The following is an 18,617-nucleotide window of genomic DNA, read 5'->3' as shown; positions in this document are numbered from 1 at the left end:
AAGGAGCAGCGGAAGCTGTTTTTCAAAAGTTAAAAAATATAGTTTTTCTTCAAACGTACTTTTTTGAAAAGTAATTTTAAAAAATACACTTAAAAACACCTTTTAAAAAATTGATCAAACATTGATTATTGTTTGGAAGTGTTTTTCAATTTAATTAGTCAAACACAAAATGTCTGTCACTAAAAATACTTTTTTGAAAAACACAATAAATTGATTTTAGAAACTTGGCCAAGCACGTTATTAATTACACATATTCTTCAATTTTTGTATGCGAAAACAGAAAAAGGAGAAGAGGATTAGTAAAGGATTAACGAAAACGCGGTTTAATCAGTTGATGTCACGGAGGGAAAATCTATGTGGACCAAACGGATTACGTGCCATCCTCTAACTTCTTTTTTTTAAAAAAGCAGTAATCTTAATCGTACCCATTATCTACGTTAATCAATGAAGATAAATATATATTCTGCATATATATATTTTAGGGATAATCGTAAAAAACACACCTGAACTATTAAGTTTTCACGAGTTTCACACACCAACTATTAGTTGTTTACTTTTTCTACCTGAACTATTACCATCTATATCAAAACACACCTCAACTATTAGTTTTTCTTTTTTTCTACTTGAACGATGATGATGGTTCAAGTAGGAAAAAGGGAACAATTGATAATTCAGGTGTGTTTTAATACACATATAGTGATAGTTTGGATAGGAAAAGAAAACAGCTAATAGTTGTAGTATGAAACTCACGATAAAAAAGATAATTTAGGTGTTTTTTTTTTAATCATTAACTCTATATTTTATTGGGTGAAAATCATTTTCACCCCCCAACTTTGCTTAAAAAATCAAACTCCTCTTTCACTATGAACAATAGACATTCTCCCCCCTTTATCCTAGGGAATGTCTATTGCACCCTTGGCATTTTCAATCCTCCATCTATGTAATACCTTTTTATATTATATAAAATTTATTTTTTAACCTCTGTATTTATACATTTTTATTTAAATTCATATTATAAGTAGAATAACCCATTTATGAATTTATCACAAAATCAAATATTACTTTTTATGATTGATATTTTAATATTACATGCATTAAGGACACACACATCACCGTTTATTTTTACATGTGTGTGTAGCTAAGTTTCACTTCTCTCTTATTCTCTATTGTCAATATATAAACGAGTTTTGGTTGTCAATAATGGAATATTTTAAATTATAATTTAATATTCATTTATAATATAAATAGATAATCTTTCAGGAATTTGCTATAGAATATATCTCTATTTTTGTTAATTATTTTATATTAGTGTAACGACCCGCTAGGTCGTTAAGGGGGGCGACTCAGACAACTAGACCTCCATTGGGAATTCCGAGGCCGCGGGTGAGTCCGTAGCGTGTTTTATGTGTCTGTGCATGCTTTGTTTGCGTCTGTAGGGCCTCGGATTGGTGTTGGAATTTTTGGGTGGAAACTGGTGCAAAAAAAACCCAAGCTACTGGTCAAAATGGACCATTGCAGCGGGTGATGGACCGCTGTAGCGAGTCCGTCGTAGCGAGTAGAGGGTCGCTGTAGTAGGGAGGCGGGATTTTAATAAGGTCCGCCATAGCGAGAGCTTTTTCGCTATAGCGAGACCGCTGCAGCGAGGATTTGACCGCTGCAGTGGTCGACACGAGGCAGAATCAGCGTTTATTATTCTTTATTCTGAACTCATTCCGCACATAACACCCAAAATAGTTTCCAAGAACTGTTGTGGCGAAATTCTAAAGTTAGGGCTAGAGTACTCTTGAAAGGTAAGTCTCAACCCTTGACTTTGTTAATTCCATCATCATATTAGATTCCAAGATTAGTTAAAGGTCCGTTAATGGTGAATGAAAGGGCTAAAACCCTAGAACTTAAGAAACCCTTGATTTATGAATGGGTTATGGATTTTATTGTTGTTTAATCATCTAGGAGGATAGATTATCACTTCCTAGGGTGAGAACTTGTCTATTAATGATGGAACTTGTTGAATGAGACCTAGGGTTTCATAGAGATGATAACTTTAGCATAAAAACTAAGGGTTGGAACCATTAGAAAACCCATGAACAGATAGAATATGATTATTTATGGTTGATATTATGATGAATTCACGCTTAGTGATAGTTCACCCATTTGAAAAGGGTAGAAGTAGTGGGGTTCTTTTCCCTAAATTGTTGTATTGTTGGAGTAGATGATTTGAATACTCATGTAGCTCTATATTTCTAGACTTAGAACGTTCGGAAGCTTTGCGAAAGGGGAAAACTATCGCGGAGTGATTACATTGTTTCAGTTCTGCTTTGAGGTAGGTTACGATCTACTTGAGTTAGACTTTGATTAGTTGATTATACGTGTTACGAAATTGATAGGAGAAGTGTGATTAGGGCTTCGAACATAAAGTGTGGTTGATAATTCCTATAGCTTGATATTGATTGATTAATTATGTGATGAACTGATATGAAATGATAAAGACGGAGTTCATAAATACTCTTCTTGTTGACTTGGAGAATTTCCTTATTCATGTTATTGATTGTTGAGTCATGATATGACTTGTGACATGGTGACTTGTGTTCCCTGATATTGATTTATTGATTGTTCCCATTCCTTGTTGTTTGTGGAACGGAAATACATTGTGATGAGAAAGATATTCTAACTATGAAAAGACACATTTGACAGAGGGTGAGGATGTGGCCTAGTTATAGGCTCGTGATCCGAGGTCAATTCCGGAGCGAGTGGTACATGGCCACTATGGGTCCCCTATAGGTCATGGCTAATAGGTCAACACTACCATTTAGCATGTGTGTACGGATATGTGACAGAGTGGAGATAATTTGTGATTTACGATTGTGTTTGGTGATTACATGGGTTGAGTTACTCTTATTGATTTCTACTTATGTGGATTTACCTTATCCCTGTGTTGGATGATATTTCGGTGTTAGATGATTTATGTTGATAGTTCTTGAGATTATGTGTTGTTGTGCCTATTTGTCTATTTTATTGATTTTGTGACTGTAGACATGATACTAATCTTAGTCAGCCTATGATATCTACCAGTACATAGTGTTTGTACTGATATTACCTTGCTGCATTCTTTTGAGTGGAGATTGTGAACCAGAGACATCTACGAGACCTCATATTTAGCGTGAGCCCGGTTCCCGACAGATTCGAGGGTGAGTTCTTATCCATGCCAGACAGCCTGAAGATCTTTCTTATTTTAGATGTCTATTTCATTTCAGACATTTATGTTTATTTTAGACCGGTATTAATTCTTTAGACAGTTATGTTTTAGAGTCCTTGTAAGATGACTTTCGAATTTTGGGGTTGTAATAGTTAGACTTCCGCAGATTTTATTTATTTATGGCATGACTAGACATTTGGAGATTTTTATATTTGTTATATCCTTGAATGTTTAAAATTGGCTAAGTAATGTGGTAATCGTTTGGATGGTTGGTTAAGTAGATGGTTCGCCCACTAGGGGATTTGAGTGGGTGCCGCTCACGGCTGCTTGGGTCATGACAATTAGCTTCATTGAAATATATTTATAAAATTATTATCACATGTTATTGTTACTTGTTAATTTCAGAGTTTTTATTATTAAAAAAAATCTTGTTCTTCTCATTTATTTCATTATAGAACGGCATTAAGTTACATACTCAATTAGTATTTCTCACTTTTCCTTTTTCGTCTCAAAAATAATATTTATTTTCGTGTAGGAAATTTTTTACATAGATTAAAGAGATAAAAAAATCATGATTTTAAAGTAGTAAAAGAAAAAAAGACAATATAATAATATAAGGGTAAAATAGGAATTTTAAAAAGCCAATTAGGATAAAGAGGGGAGAATGACTTGTTCAAAGTTGAGGGGATGGGGGTGGAGTGGGGGGTTGATTTTTAAAGCAAAGTTGGGGGTTGAAAATTATTTTCACCCATATTTTATTTAGTAAGTTCAGATTGTTTGATTTGGTATTAACATCGGATAACTATTTTATAGAAAAGTACAGATTGGGCTCCTTTCCATTTCCTTCTCTTCATTTTCCCCAAGTTCTATCTTGGATTAAAGACACATGGCATGGATTAGAATTAATGGCCAAGATTTAACTAACTAAAACAAGGCCCTAACCATGATTACATAATTAATAACTTATCCATTAATATATTAGAATATTTTTCTCTCTCTACCTATTTTACTTTTCCTACCCAGTAAAATATCTTTTCTGATTTACCCGATTATTTTTTGCCACTTAATTTTTTTTCCCTAATAGACCCATTATTCAATTGGTGATATTTTCCATTTTTTCATTATGATGCTTACTAATTCACCTAATATAGACCCCATTATTCAATTGGTAATTGTATATTTCTGAAAGTGTTGTCTATATTATGGAAAATATCACCATTAAAGAGTTGTCATAATTGGAAAAAAAATGAAATATTAAAATAGGAAGAGAGAGAAAATATTTTAATATATTTATGGATAAATTATTAATTATATAAACTATGGTTAGGGCCTTGTTTTAGTCAATTAAATCTTAGTCATTAATTCTAACCCATGCCATGTGTTTCTAATCTAAGGTAGAACTTGGGGAAAATGGAGATAAGGGAAATGGAGAGCCCAATCCGAAAACTACTTGTCTTACGCATTTAATCGAAATAATAGTTAATTCGATTAATCTGATTCTGAATTAGTATCTTTTATTTTTATTGCTACTTAGAAAGTGAAACATTTTGTTACCGGAGAGATTCTGATGATTGGAACAGAACTCGAATTAAGAATTAAAGATATCAATCTCAATTAACAATCTTACCACCCACTTTATCGTAAAAAATAGAAATAAAAAGAGATGCATATTGAAGGATGAGACTATATACTTCTCATATTGTGTTAAACATTTTGTCACACGTGTCTACACCAGCTATAATTGTTACCACCTTATAGTTTTCAACTAATTGACAGTTTTCAAATAAGATCATGCTTATAAAAGGTTGGAAAAAAACTACAGTGGTGAAAAGAAAAGAAGCAATATCAAGAAGAGGTAGAACATTGAAGGAAATTAAAGAATACTTCTTTTCGTGTCTAAAATACTAGGTGTTATTTGATCAATTTGTATATAATTTCTACGCAAGGTATTGATTGTTGGGATCTTTTTCCCCATAAATCCTGAAGAATCACTAGTATTTCATTCATAATGTTGAAAAAATTATGGCGATTCGTCGGGATTTGTGGTCAAAATTCTAGTTATCACCATTAACTTGTTGTTAAGGCAAGCCTCGTGCCTGAAATTTCTGACAATTTCTCAGGATTTGTGGGCGAAATTCTGACAATCATCATAAATTGTTGTTGAGATAAGTTTTACCAATATCAAATAAGAATTCGAACTACCCGCTAGGATTTTGCTCCAGATTCTGATGAAACAATTATTTCTTCACCGCTTTTCTTAACGAGATCAACTTTTAAGCAACGGATGAAAATCATACTTGTACAAATCACCCATATATATTCATATACTTTTGCCTGACATGTGCACTCATTTATCACATCCATCAATATTCTTCCTTGACATCCTGAAACACAAACCAAATGAAAATAAGAAAATCTATGCAAGGTTAGGTTTCATATACAATTGTAATATATGCAAGATTAGGTTTCATATACAATTACTACACCTTGCTAAATATTAATTGTGTATCATGCTCTTGAAATTCTTTTTGGAATTGGCACCAAACTTTCTTTCTAAATTATAACTCTCAAAGTTTCACGATGACCATATAAGTTGAAATATTCCTTTACTTCATTGAAATTAAGATTGTAGGAAATAAGAAACCACTTTTACTTTGAAGTAGCAATAAGTGATCCCTCCGAATTGTTAATGGGGATTCAAATTCAATAGGAACATGTCTAATTATGTATTTCCTGGTCCAGGATTCGTGTACACTGTACGTCATCGTTATCCAGATATCCATCATATCTCCATCACTGAAAGGGTAACAAATCAACGTTAAAGACCCATTAGAGATTACGAGGCCGTAGTACGTCACCTGAAAGGCCGCATTGTTGGAAATCTTATGAAAAATACTTGATCACGAACCCTTGTAGAGAATTCTTCAAAGCTTGAGGCATGTCAATTAAGACACTGTCCCTAAGGATATCTCACCCGGTATGGGTGTATCCCCAAGGATTCAACAAGTTCTTCTAGCACAAAATTAGGAGCCATAATCTGACAAAGATTTATCTAAAAAAAAAAAAAAAAAAACCAGCACACAAAAGTGAAAGGAAGATTTTATATTGATATATGTCTCTATACAATTCAACACTCACAAGAGGAAAATATGTGTTTTGTCTCTACTGCCTCCAAAAGGAAAAGAACTTAGATTATTTATAGCTAAAGAAAAAACCTCTCTTCTCGTATGGGAAGCCACCAACGGTTATATGGAAGTTATTAATGGCGTTAAAGATGATTAAAAGGCTAATAATGAGGCAGCAATTTAATGACAATAAGGAGAATTAAAAGACTAATCATGGAGTAAGAATCCTTGGAGGCTAAAGCATTAGAGAATCCTTGGAGGCTAAAACATTAGTACTATATCAAAGAATATTTAATATAGGAAAGATGAAGTTGGATATTTCCTTTTGAGATACCATGTTTATTTATTTTTCATCATGCATCGCAATTATCTGGCATTTTCGTATTGCGAAAAATCTCAGTACTTATGTCGAAACAAAGAATCATCCTTAAGTCTAAATCATGTAATATTAATTGTGCATACCAATGAAATGATCCATTACAAAGAATCTCGCAACCTGGAAGCTCAACTGCAGCACTCAACTGCTGATCCACATGATACAAATATCTCCAAGAATTCCTGCATAAATCATAAACCTTTATTTTTTTTCTCTTTAAAATCGTAACCATATTTGCTATAAAAAAAAATGGAAATTCTGACAAGCTTGTTGTCATTCCCAATTGAATCGAAACCAAATCCAACACCTCTAAAGAAGCGAACAAGTCCCTTAGGACAAACAAAAGGGCTAGGTGGGAGTAACATGTAATTTTTAGTAGCTGGATTAAATAAGACGATGTCATCTGGATAATTCGTGAAAAGAATCAAACCATTGCAAGAGCCGACTAGATCATTAACTATAAGGTCATTGAAAGTCATATATGGCAGATCTAGATCTGATACAATGGGATTAAATTGTCATGATCGTCACCGATCTTTTTGAGACAAAGATTGACACATTTATTGAATACCTCAGAAGTTTTAGAAAGTACCACATCTTGAGGCAATCTTTTCACAACTCCATGCAACACCACCATATTGACAAATGATTTGATGTTAAGTTTGTGTCTGGTCTCGACTTGATCTCAACCAGTTTTCAGACCCTTACACGCCCATTATCTAACTCCTCGATTAGTAATATTTCTTTTGAATTGTGATTTTGAGTTTCTTTCCATGCAAATTAATTTTGGTTTTCGCATAGAGTTCTCCATAAGGTAGCAATGACCTATTAATTCGTTCTACAGATTTATTTTAAACTTAGATTTATTTTAAAGCAGCTATTTTAACATTTGTGTCCTATATTGTTCAATATGAGAGATTACTAAGACACTTTTAATACATCTTGGATAAATGAATACAGGTATTCTACCTGTTCGTGACAAATTTCAAGTTATGAAATATTAATTGCAATCACAAATAAAAATATGAAGAAAATAATTTTATTGATGAATTTTTGATAGTACAATTCTATGAATTCCCTAGAAGCTTTCGCAATAGTTTTCCGTGATTTGAGGATTGAAGTAGGTGTTTTTCTCAAATTTAGAATGATGTGGACCTCCTAAAGGACCTGACCTTTAAGAACGTCGGGAAACACTTCGATATATCGAGTTTATCTCGGAGAAGAACTTTGTGGACTACTCTTCTCTTGTTGAAGAATTATGTAACTGGCTAAATAGAGAGACTCTTGTTTGGATAAATTTATATTAAAACTGAGTTTATTGATGATATACTCGGTGCTGTTATTTGAAAGTTATCCACTCTTTGATTGACTAACTCTGTTGCAGAAAATGTTCTCAAATTATTGAAGGTTGGATTGCAAATAAAGCAGCTTATATCTAATAATAATGAATAATTATATATTTTCGTATTTTAATTCTAGAAAAAACAATTATTCAAGAAAAAAAAGTTACGAAAAACATTGTATGAGGTAACTATTCCCATTTAACATGTGGAGGGGGTATTGTTTTCAAATCCTTAAATAATTAAATGTTACAGTAAGAGGGTAAAGTGGAATTGATAAGGAAGAAGAGTATTAATTTCTAGATTAGTCAAAAGAAAGGTAGCTTTTGTATTTGCCAATGTTTCACTTTGCAATTCCTTAATCCTAAATAGAGAACCGCATCACCAAAACAAATTTTATAATACACTGACTATATGTAAATAAATTCAATCCTTATTGAACAACTTTGGAAATGCACAAGATTAAATATAAATAATTATTTAGTTTACAATTGAAACTGGCATAAAATAATGCGGGAAAAAAATAATTCATCAAACTTAAAAACAAAAATATCACAAGCATGGTGTGATCCAAGCTGGTGGGCAAATACGACTTATTGACAATGCAAGATATATCATTCCGTTTTTTCATCTTCCAAATTGTAAGCCCCCATATCTCTTCCAACCCCTCCTTCTGGTTCTCTATCAAAATCAAACCAATCATCAGTAAAATATATATGATTAGGCTTGACTCCGGTAAATTTAGAAGAGTCGATGCAGCCTGCTTCGTTACGGCCCAAAAAAATTGTTGAATCTCCCAAAGTTTTAACCTCCTTCAATTCACCTTTGGTTACATCCAGTTCACAAACTTGAAAGAAAGAAAGCAAAGCTAAACAGATAAATTGGGTTTATGTAGGCGTGCAACATTGGGTTTATGTAGGAATGCAACTATATTCCTATACGGACACGGATTTTGAAACAAACATTATTCTAGTTGTACTTGGATTGTACAACTGGTTCGACTTCATCGTGGCCCAAAAGTATAACATGTGTTTCCACGGCCCAATATTATCATTCAAATTAGGAGCGTTAATGGTACGGTTTGATCATTTATTTATTTTTAAATTATGCCATATCAAATTTTTGGTTATTCTACCGTACAACAGGATTAAAATCGCCTCTGGTTCTTCTCAGATGTAACGGCTGAAAATGATGAATTCATTTGTTGTTGTTACAGTGCGATTGAGATGAATATTGATAAACGTTGAGGATTGTATGATCAGAGTGTACCAACTTCTGGAGATGAATTTAAATCGTAAAAGAGATTTTATTGGAAACCTCAAAAGTATAGAAATTACTACATCTTGAGGCAATCTTTTCATAATTCCATCCAATATCATCATATTGAAGAATTGATGATGTTAATTTTCTTAGTGTTCCATAATCCTAACACCTCGATCATTAATACTTCCTTTGAATTGATTTTGAGTTTTCTTCCATGCGAATTATTTTTGGGTTCCGCATCGAGTTCTCCTTAAATGTAGCTATGACCTATTAATTAGTTTTACATAGTACAGGCCCTTCATAAATATGCATATTAGAGAACATTAGTACTTTTATTTTATACTTAAATTTATTTAAAGTAGCTATTTTCTGTTTTCACATTTGTGTCCTATATTATATTGTCCAACCCGAGAGTAGTAAATGTCATATACATCTTACGTTATGTATTGCTAAGACACTTTTGAGTTATTGCATCCTAGATTACTAAATACAGTTAATTTATCTGTTTGCGATAAATTTCAGGTTATGAAAATTTAATTGCAATCACAAATAAAATATGAAGGAAAAATAATTTCATAAATGAATCTTTGAGAATACAATTCTATTTCCTTAATTCTTCTCCGCAAAAATCTCTATCCGGATTCAATAAATCTAAGTAAATTGTAGTTTTGTTTTCCACTTAGTCTTTATTTATTCTCCCATCTATACTTTTTTGTATCTATTTTATTTGGATTAGATTTGTAGTGTCAATCCAACACGTGTCCTTTTTAAAATATTTTTTAATTGGATCAGAAATTCATAATAGAGTCCGACCACAACGATCGGGAAGGGTGAAAAGAACCCCATCGGGGAGTGAAATAGAACATGAAACGAGGGCAGAATAGCGTCTTTCTCAAACTTCAAATAATGTGGACACTCCTTGTAATATTTGACCTCTAAGAAAGACGTCAGCACTTTGATATTTCGGGATGATCTTCTAAACTTTGTTGATTACTCCTCCCCTGCTGAAGATTTATGTAGTTGGCTAATTAGAGAATCTTTTATTTGGATAAATAACTTGATTTTGTTCATTATAAGTTCACTCTTTGATTGAATAACTGCATACAGAAGAAAAAAAAGAAATGCCATCTATAGAAATGAATTCTGATATTATCACAATGAATAGAAATCAAACGGGCAAATAATCCAATGAGAACTGAAACTGCATTGCATTATAGTCAATACAATAATGCCATCTTTTGGCTACAAGACAATAGGCCTCATTTCAGGACCTAATTGACACTTAGATCTAATTGGGTAGGACTAGAAGTCCATTTATTCCAAAACACAAGGGCCGGCCTGATTGAACTAAAATGAAAATATTAACAAACGACCACATGCCTTGTCATTAGTCCCCAACCATAGCTGACAAATTTGGTCAGGTTGTGTTATGACCCAAGCCTATTATTGAACCCGCCATGCTAGACAGAACCAATGCATCGGAAGGCCGCTGCAACTCCGCCCATCTCCGCCGCCTCCTCCGCCAATTCCTTCCAGCAATGCACCATCTTCTTAGGGTCGGAGTTGGCCGCAGTGGGGACCACGCGTTCTTTCTCTGCCTTAGGGTCGGAGCTAGTAGTGTGGACCCCGCTCACCTTTTCCGCGATGGTGAAGCACCGATAGATGATGTACCCGCCACCTGGAAAATCTTGCTTCACCACATTGCGAGATGTGTACCCTTCCACATCAACACGTACGTCCTCATATGACCCACCAAGACACGTGATGGCCACACTAAACTCAGCTGGCTCGAAACACGTCAGCACCCTCTTGACCAGCGGCTCAAGCCCAACGAACCCAAGGTCTAACCCCATGGCTTCATAGCTCGCATAGCTGAACCCATCCTCTGGTGTCACGTGCACCGTAGAGTACGCTGCACCATCAATCCCATTCATAGAATATCCACAAGGCTCAAACTCAAAATCACAAATCTCATGACTCGGAATAATATCACATATCCTAGACATTTTCGTCATTTCACACCCCTCCAAATAATCGTCTCCCGATTTTTTGAAAAACACAGCCGCTTTTTCACGGTCCAATCCCGTCATGCACATTTCCAAAGTAACCTCAGCCATCGGATTAGCCAACTTGCATGGGCCCACATGTGCCACATAGACATGCCAGTTGGTACTCGGCCATTTCAGATCACCAAGTACATAAGCATTCCCATTCTTAAAGAACGAGTTGAGAAAAGCCACCTCCTCGGAGAAGCTCCGATGAGGGGCAAGTTGGGTATTTTGAAAAATAAACGTCCCACGCGAGTACTTCACCGAATCAACTCCGAGTGAGAGTGACTCAGCGAGTTTCAAAATCCGAGGAATGGATAACAAAAGCTTTGTAGTACCACAAGTCTTCAGAATAATCTTCATAGGATAAACAAATAAACTCGATTCGGAGAGCACGTACGAGTCTACCTCAGTGTTGGATAGCTGTGAAACAATGGTGCAACAAGCTGGTTCGAGGATCAAGTCGAGTTGTGAACGAGTCAAGGCTCGTAGACCCGAACCGGATGGGTCAGTGAACATAGGTGGCTCAGTAAATGTGATTTCTAGCCTTTTTTCATAGCCCTCAAAACCAATTGCAGAAACAGCCATTTTAGTTAAAAAAAAAAAAATGAACTAGGATTTTGAAAAATGAGAATTATTAGAAAATGGATTATGGAATTTGATTGAAAAAAAGGCAAGAAAATTAGAAAAAAGAGTATCAGGATGGCTTCCTCACGCACTGCAATAAAACAAAAAAGAGAGAAAAATTAGAAACAGAAAATGGATTAGATTTTGTTCATTTTGAAGAAATTACAAAAATATACAACCCAACGTAATATATTACACCTACATAGCCATCTTTTCAGTTTACGTTCGCATAACCAACTTCTTTTATTTTTTTTCCCGCAACAGTGCTTATACTCACGGTATACACCATAACACGATATTATACAAACATTATACACTTACGTTAGAGTAAGCAGCAGATCGGAATTTTTCGATGCCACCGTTAGGACGAACGTCTTCGATGATGTAATCGAGAGGAGCTTCGTATTGGATACTACTGGAAGAAGAATTTTTCTTACCACCTTTGGTTTCCATTACAACATCAAATCTTTCTTTCACTGCAACAAAGTTATACAATCTCAGTTTATGTATACAACAGATATATGCACAAATCAGGAGGAAAAAAAAAAGAAGAAGCAAGAATGCATATAATGGATTGATGGATAACTTTGTTAAAACTAAGAAAGGGAAACAATCTAGCTACCATTCAAACAGCATTTAGTCATATATTAAACTGATTGAATTTCAAAGTTTGAAAAAGTAACTTTAACTAGGTTTTTCAAGTAAAATGTTGTTCAAACACAATTTCGATAATTAAATCGTTAAGTCCTAGTAGATTTTATTGCATATTTTAGCATCGATATCAAACTCGAAGCTGAAAAGGAATTACTTAGTGTAGCAAGAACAACACAAGAAGGAATGTGGATAGAGGTGGGGTCAGGATTTAAACGACGACTTCTAGTGATAATAAACGGATTTTAAATCCAATATTTGTCGATATTTAATAATTTTTTTAGCATAAATATATTAATTTGAACAAAAGTTATTGGGTTCGGTCGAACTCTGCCCCTGTTAATAGATCCTTTATGTATAAATTGGTTGGCCAAAACTTCCATATATAATTTTTCAAACTTTAATTTTTTTCAAGTTTCAACCAAATCTATATTCAAACGCCTGGTAAGAATCCAGAATTTCAAAATCAAAGAATGATAGAACTTTTTTTATAAGGAATAAGCGAAAATCAAATAAAAAAGATTGATGTTAAGCCAAAATGATCACAAAATGAACATGCAAATAATGGGAAAAACAAAGAGAAAGTTGGAGAAATTACATTTTTTCTGATTGAAGATGAAGAACAAAGCTTTCTTTGTTTTTCTCTTTTTTTTTTTTTCTTTTTCTTTGTATATATATCTTTGAAGGCAAAGAGAAATAACTAAAAAAGTAACAAAGAGGAATTATTATTTGAGTGATGAAGAGAAGTGAAAGGGGAGAGAGTATTTATAGATAGAGTTGAAGAGGAGAAAATGTAGGGCTCCAACTACCCCTTTTTGCCTTTTATTTTCTTGGGTAAGAAACAAGAATCTAAATTTTCACAATCTACAATATATAATGACTCAACTACCACACAATTATCTCCTTTCTTAAGAAAGATCATCATTATAATAAGAATTTATCTTGCATACAATTATTACTTAATTATGGTTAGACTTAGGTGTACGTATTATGTTTAATTTTAACTATTGAGATTAAACGAATTGTTTGATTTGATATAAAGAAATGGTACGTATATTTATTTAATTTTCTAATAAAAACATATAAGTACTTGATGTTTAAACATCAAATAAAAATAGTGTTTCACATTATGTATTCTCGCCTTGATTTTTACTGCTAAAATTACACTATCTAATTTAATTAAATATCGAGTATGAATTAGTATTTTAGTCATTTTCTACCACTTTTTCAGCATTTTCAGGCGCGCTCTCTTTCTCTCTATTGTGCGATTACTTTTGGAAAATAGTAAAAAAGGAAGAGTTTTAAGTTTTATATATTGATAATAGAAGTATTTACAGAATTAGATTACTACAAGACAATTATAGATAAGTTATTAATAGCATAAACTAATATTTTAAAAAATTAAAATGCTAGAGCATCCACCAGGACAACAGGAGCCTTCCAGCAGCTTTTGTTTTTGTAGTTATTACTTCCTAGTTGTTTTTGTTATTATTCTGTGTAGAAGAGGAAATAGAAGAGATTAATGCCCTCTATCTGGTTGAGTTTGAAATATATACTTGAAAGGGGAGGAGCATGAGAGTTAGATAGTTTAGGTTGGATGTATACTGTGACAGCAAGGTGTGTTTCCTCTATGCTGTGGTTCTTTCATTGCAATCAGTTTTGGTGATTAATACAAAGTTTAGTTACAAAAAAAAAAAAAAAAAAAATCATGTCACAGATTAATCAAATGTCCAAATTCCAAAAGACAGTATGGATTTTGCATTTAATTGAGTGGAGCGGGGCAAATTTCTAGTATTTGCACAGAGTGCAGTACTCCCTTCGGATCAAAAAGAGTGTTCATAACATTTGCATACCCCTTAAGAAAATACTAACTCCTAGATAAAAATAGATAATATGATTAAACTATCCCTAATTAAATAGGTATTGGAATTTAATCAATTAACACTTAATAAGAGCAATTTTGGAAGAATAAGGTTAATTGTTTCTTGATTTGGTAAGTGAACGCTCTTTTTTAACCAAAAAGAAAAGAGTAAGTGGGCACTCTTTTTTATCACGAGAGAATATCATTTACACTATATTAAACAAATTAAAATAAGTTAGACACAAAATATTTAGAGTATCCACAGAGAGAAATTAAAATATGTTATTTATTAATCTCACCAACACAATATTGAGCTAAGAGAATTGAAAGCACCTTTCATTTAATTTTTTAAGTCATTGGGATAAGAGAAAACAAAAGAATCATTAGTCTAATGAGATCTTGGAATGAGGATCTCATTAATGTCAAAAACCTTAATTAGTTAATCATTTTTTTGCGCAGATTGCCCTTAGTTTGGAGTGGTCTTTAAATTTTGTCTCTCATATTTGTGGTCTTTAAATTATGCCCCTCATATTGTTGGTCTTTAATTTTTGCCCTTTGCGTTGCAACCCTGAGCGTTCATGGAAAAATCATGAGGTTCTGGGTTCGAACCCCCGCTCAAGCATAAATTAAAAAAAAAATTGCAAGTCAAGATTTGGGTCGCGTGTATGCCGGACCCGGCATACATTTGTTAAGGAATTACCAAAGTTATGCCGGAGTATGCCGGGTCCGGCATAACTTTGGTAATTCCTTAACAAATTTATGCCAGGTCCGGTATAACTTTGGCAATGTTTTCAAACAACACAATAAGCATTGAAAACTCCAGCGCCGAGCTAACACAGTATACTTGAAGTTCAATGTGTATTTAAAGTAACTTTTGAAAAAGAAATATTTCGCATGGATCATTATGTTATATTGTCTTCTTATTTGACGAAGATATATTCGCATTAGGTTTATCTCTGTACTTACTTCTCGTTCAAGAATTATGGTTGGTAAGATATTTTAAGGGAGGGAGATTTACACACACAAAAGATTCTGTAACAAAGCAAAGTGCCAAATTCTTTGCCAAGGCACTATATAAGTGAAAGAAATCTGAATAATTGAACAAAATCTATGTCTTAAGGAAAAGTTATGCCTTATAGGGCATACTTTTAGTTATGCCTTAACTAAAAGTCTGCCCCATAAGGCACAACTAGGAAAAGGCTTTTAGTTAAGGCTTAACTAAAAGTTTGCCCACAAGTATGCTGGATCCGGCATAAACTTGTGAAGGAATTACCAAAGTTATGCCGGATCCGGCATACTTATGCCAAGTCTGCCCATAAGGCATAAGTATGCCGGGTCCGACATAACTTTGGTAATTCCTTAACAAGTGTATGCCGGTGGGGGCATAGCGAAATTTAAACTCTGCCTTGCGATTTTTTTTTAAAATTTTTGACTGAGTGGGGATTCGAACCTGGAACCCATGGGTTTTAGCCGAAGGGCAAATTTTAAAAATTTCAAATATGAGGGGCAAAATTTAAAGACCACCCCAAAAGAAGGGCAATTCTGCGAATTGCCCTTAGTTAATTGCCGAAGCATGCAGTCCTTATTTTAAGTTGACGAATTTGTCTGATATTACTATGAAGTTTGAAGTCAATTACTAGTAGCTAAATGTGGCCCATTATGTAATAAGTTAATAACCTAACCTCACGATCTATACAATTATAATATTTTTAAATTCAATAAGATCTCCAATAATATGATCTCTTTATAAAATAATTTAAGTACCAAGGTTGTGGTAGGTATAAACTTACATGTACATATCTACATCAAACAAATAGATATATGACAGTATGTGTTTGTACATACATTTTTGTTACTCACTCATGATTAATTAATGCATTATTTCACTACATTAATCATTTAACAATCGTAAGTTGAGTTGGTTTGGTGTAAACATTCAGTGCGGGTAAGAATCTATCGATGTGCTGGAGTGGTAAGCACTCGTCCATCATTAATCAGAAGTCTCGGATTCGAGCTTTGAGTGTGGAGTCAATTTTGGTAGGAAGCACTTTACCCCCAATGTGGGACTTTTCCACACCAGGGTCGGGACCATAACAGTGGCTTCAGTTTCGGCAGAATTCAATAATTTTGATTCAAACTCTTTATTTGTAATTTGAAAAATCCATTTAATATGTAAAAATAATAATAACGAACAAAGTAAGTAAAAATAATTGTAATCCAGAACCCATAACCTAAAAGTCATTTGTTTCGCCTCTATCCGATACGAATCTAAATTTAATGAGGCCCGGATACGAATGTACCGATTGGAAACAAGGGGGAAAAAAACAATTATTTTGCCCTCATGTTCTCCATCGTGCATCCTTCTAGGCACAGACAAAGCATCCGCTATTTCAAATCATTTTAGATTGATTGGTGAATTTGTACTTTTCTTGGAGTTGTCTATTTCTCTCCCCTTTCCACTTGTTATTTTGTAAATATGGTTCTCTTTCAATAATGAAAGGTCAAGTTTAATTAATCCCAAACTTCTGGGGTAGGTGAGATTGTCCTTTAGTTTCTAGACAAGTACTCGAATTAATTTGCATGAATCACATGTCTTCTGAAATAATTTGACAGATTCAACCTAGAGTTTGAGATTCTTGTTAGGTGAGAGTATAACAACCCAGTGTCTGGGCTCGCACAGCTTCAAAATGTGTCATTACGATTTAAAACTTTTTTTTATATTCCATACTTTCTTCGTGTTTTTTTGATGTAGAACTCTTAAAGTTTTACATACACCATCCTTCACCCTCATTCGTCCATGCTAAGATTTGTCTCGCGATTTACTCAAAGGCGACCCAACTTACTAGTGATATATTGTCCACTCTAATTTAGTTAGACCCGTATGGCTTTAAAACGTATCAGTAAGGTTTAAGGTGTGTTTCTTTATATATCCACTATCTATCCCGTATTTTATTGATGTGAAATTTGTCTAGAGTGTTAATACGGAAGCCTTTGGGAGATTTATATATGATTTTATAATTTCTTGCACTCACGTATTCTCCATTGTGCATCCTCTTAGACACAGACTCAGCATCCGCTATTTTAAATCACTAAGATTGATTGGTGAATTTGTATGTTTCTTGCAAAAGTTGTCTATTTCTTTCCCCCATCCTCTTCATGATTTAGTAGGTATGTTACTCTTTTTTTAATGTTGAAAGGTCAGTTTTAGTCCCCAAACTTGTGGGGTAGGTGAGATTGTCCCCCTTAGTTTCTAAACAAGTATCTTGAATTTAATTTGGATCACATGTCTTCGAAATAATTTTACAACTTCAACCTAGATTTATGAGCTTCTTGTTAGGTGATGCATATGCATGTGTTAAATGGTTGTTGTGAAAATCACCAAGGAATGGGTTGGGACGGATAAAATATTAAAATTTTCTATGTTTTTAATCAGATGTTGAAGTTCCAAAAATGGAAAAAAAAAAAGAAAAAAAAAAGCTTATTAATTAAGGAGTGTTTCTCCTTTGAATGGAACCTATATAATGTGAATCCTCACGTTATTTCATTAACAGACAAAGGAAGAAGAAGATGTGTCTTTTTTATTTAGGTTTTCTACCTAATATTATGTCTTTTTTATTTAGGTTTTCTACCTAATATTCTGTGTTTATATTGGGGATCCGGCTAATTCAGCTTTGACCTGCACTAGGCCTGTTAAAGAAAATGGACTTTCTACTAGGATTTTATAATCTCTAAGGTCTGTAATCAAAATTTCTAATCAAGGTCGAAAAATTTTTATCTATCCTATCATAATTTTGGGTGGTACATATGGAGTTGTCACAACAATTGATTGGATTCTTGATCCTCGCTATGAGAAAAAATATTATTTTTATTAGCAAGTAGTCACTAGTCAAGGAGCAATTCTATATAGTGCCATGTACGTTGACAAGTGCAAAATTCAATTAATTCACAAAGAATGGTGCCCAATTGGCTAACACGAAAAGCTAAAATATCTCAAAATTTTGTTAATAACTAATTCTAATAATACATATTGGATCGAAGTCAATAATTAACATGAATACAAAATTAGACATCTCTATAAAAGCTATCTTCTATAATAAGATTTCACTATAATGGCTAAATTAGATCTCTCTATA

General features: G+C 33.5%; 1 protein-coding gene and 1 pseudogene across 1 annotated transcript; both read right to left on the bottom strand.

The window, feature by feature from the left end:
* Positions 1-6,671: 6,671 nt before the first annotated feature.
* LOC132602756 (F-box protein CPR1-like) lies at positions 6,672-7,331 on the bottom strand (annotated as a pseudogene).
* A 3,147-nt stretch (positions 7,332-10,478) lies between these two features.
* Positions 10,479-13,376, bottom strand: LOC132602900 (S-adenosylmethionine decarboxylase proenzyme-like). The gene is made up of 3 exons (XM_060315705.1): positions 13,222-13,376; positions 12,294-12,448; positions 10,479-12,063 (listed from the first exon to the last, which is right to left on the bottom strand). The coding sequence occupies exon 3, from the start codon at positions 11,931-11,933 to the stop codon at positions 10,758-10,760; it is 1,176 nt and encodes a 391-aa protein (XP_060171688.1). The 5' UTR covers positions 11,934-12,063; positions 12,294-12,448; positions 13,222-13,376; the 3' UTR covers positions 10,479-10,757.
* Between the last annotated feature and the right edge of the window lie 5,241 nt (positions 13,377-18,617).

This window comes from Lycium barbarum, chromosome 7 (genome assembly GCF_019175385.1).
Source record: "Lycium barbarum isolate Lr01 chromosome 7, ASM1917538v2, whole genome shotgun sequence".
In the NCBI taxonomy this organism is placed as follows: Eukaryota; Viridiplantae; Streptophyta; class Magnoliopsida; order Solanales; family Solanaceae; genus Lycium; species Lycium barbarum.
This window is presented reverse-complemented; position numbering and strand designations above follow the sequence as displayed.

Excerpts from the sequence above, each read along its gene's own strand:
- LOC132602900 (XM_060315705.1), bottom strand. The coding sequence starts at position 11,933 with ATGGCTGTTTCTGCAATTGGTTTTGAGGGCTATGAAAAAAGGCTAGAA.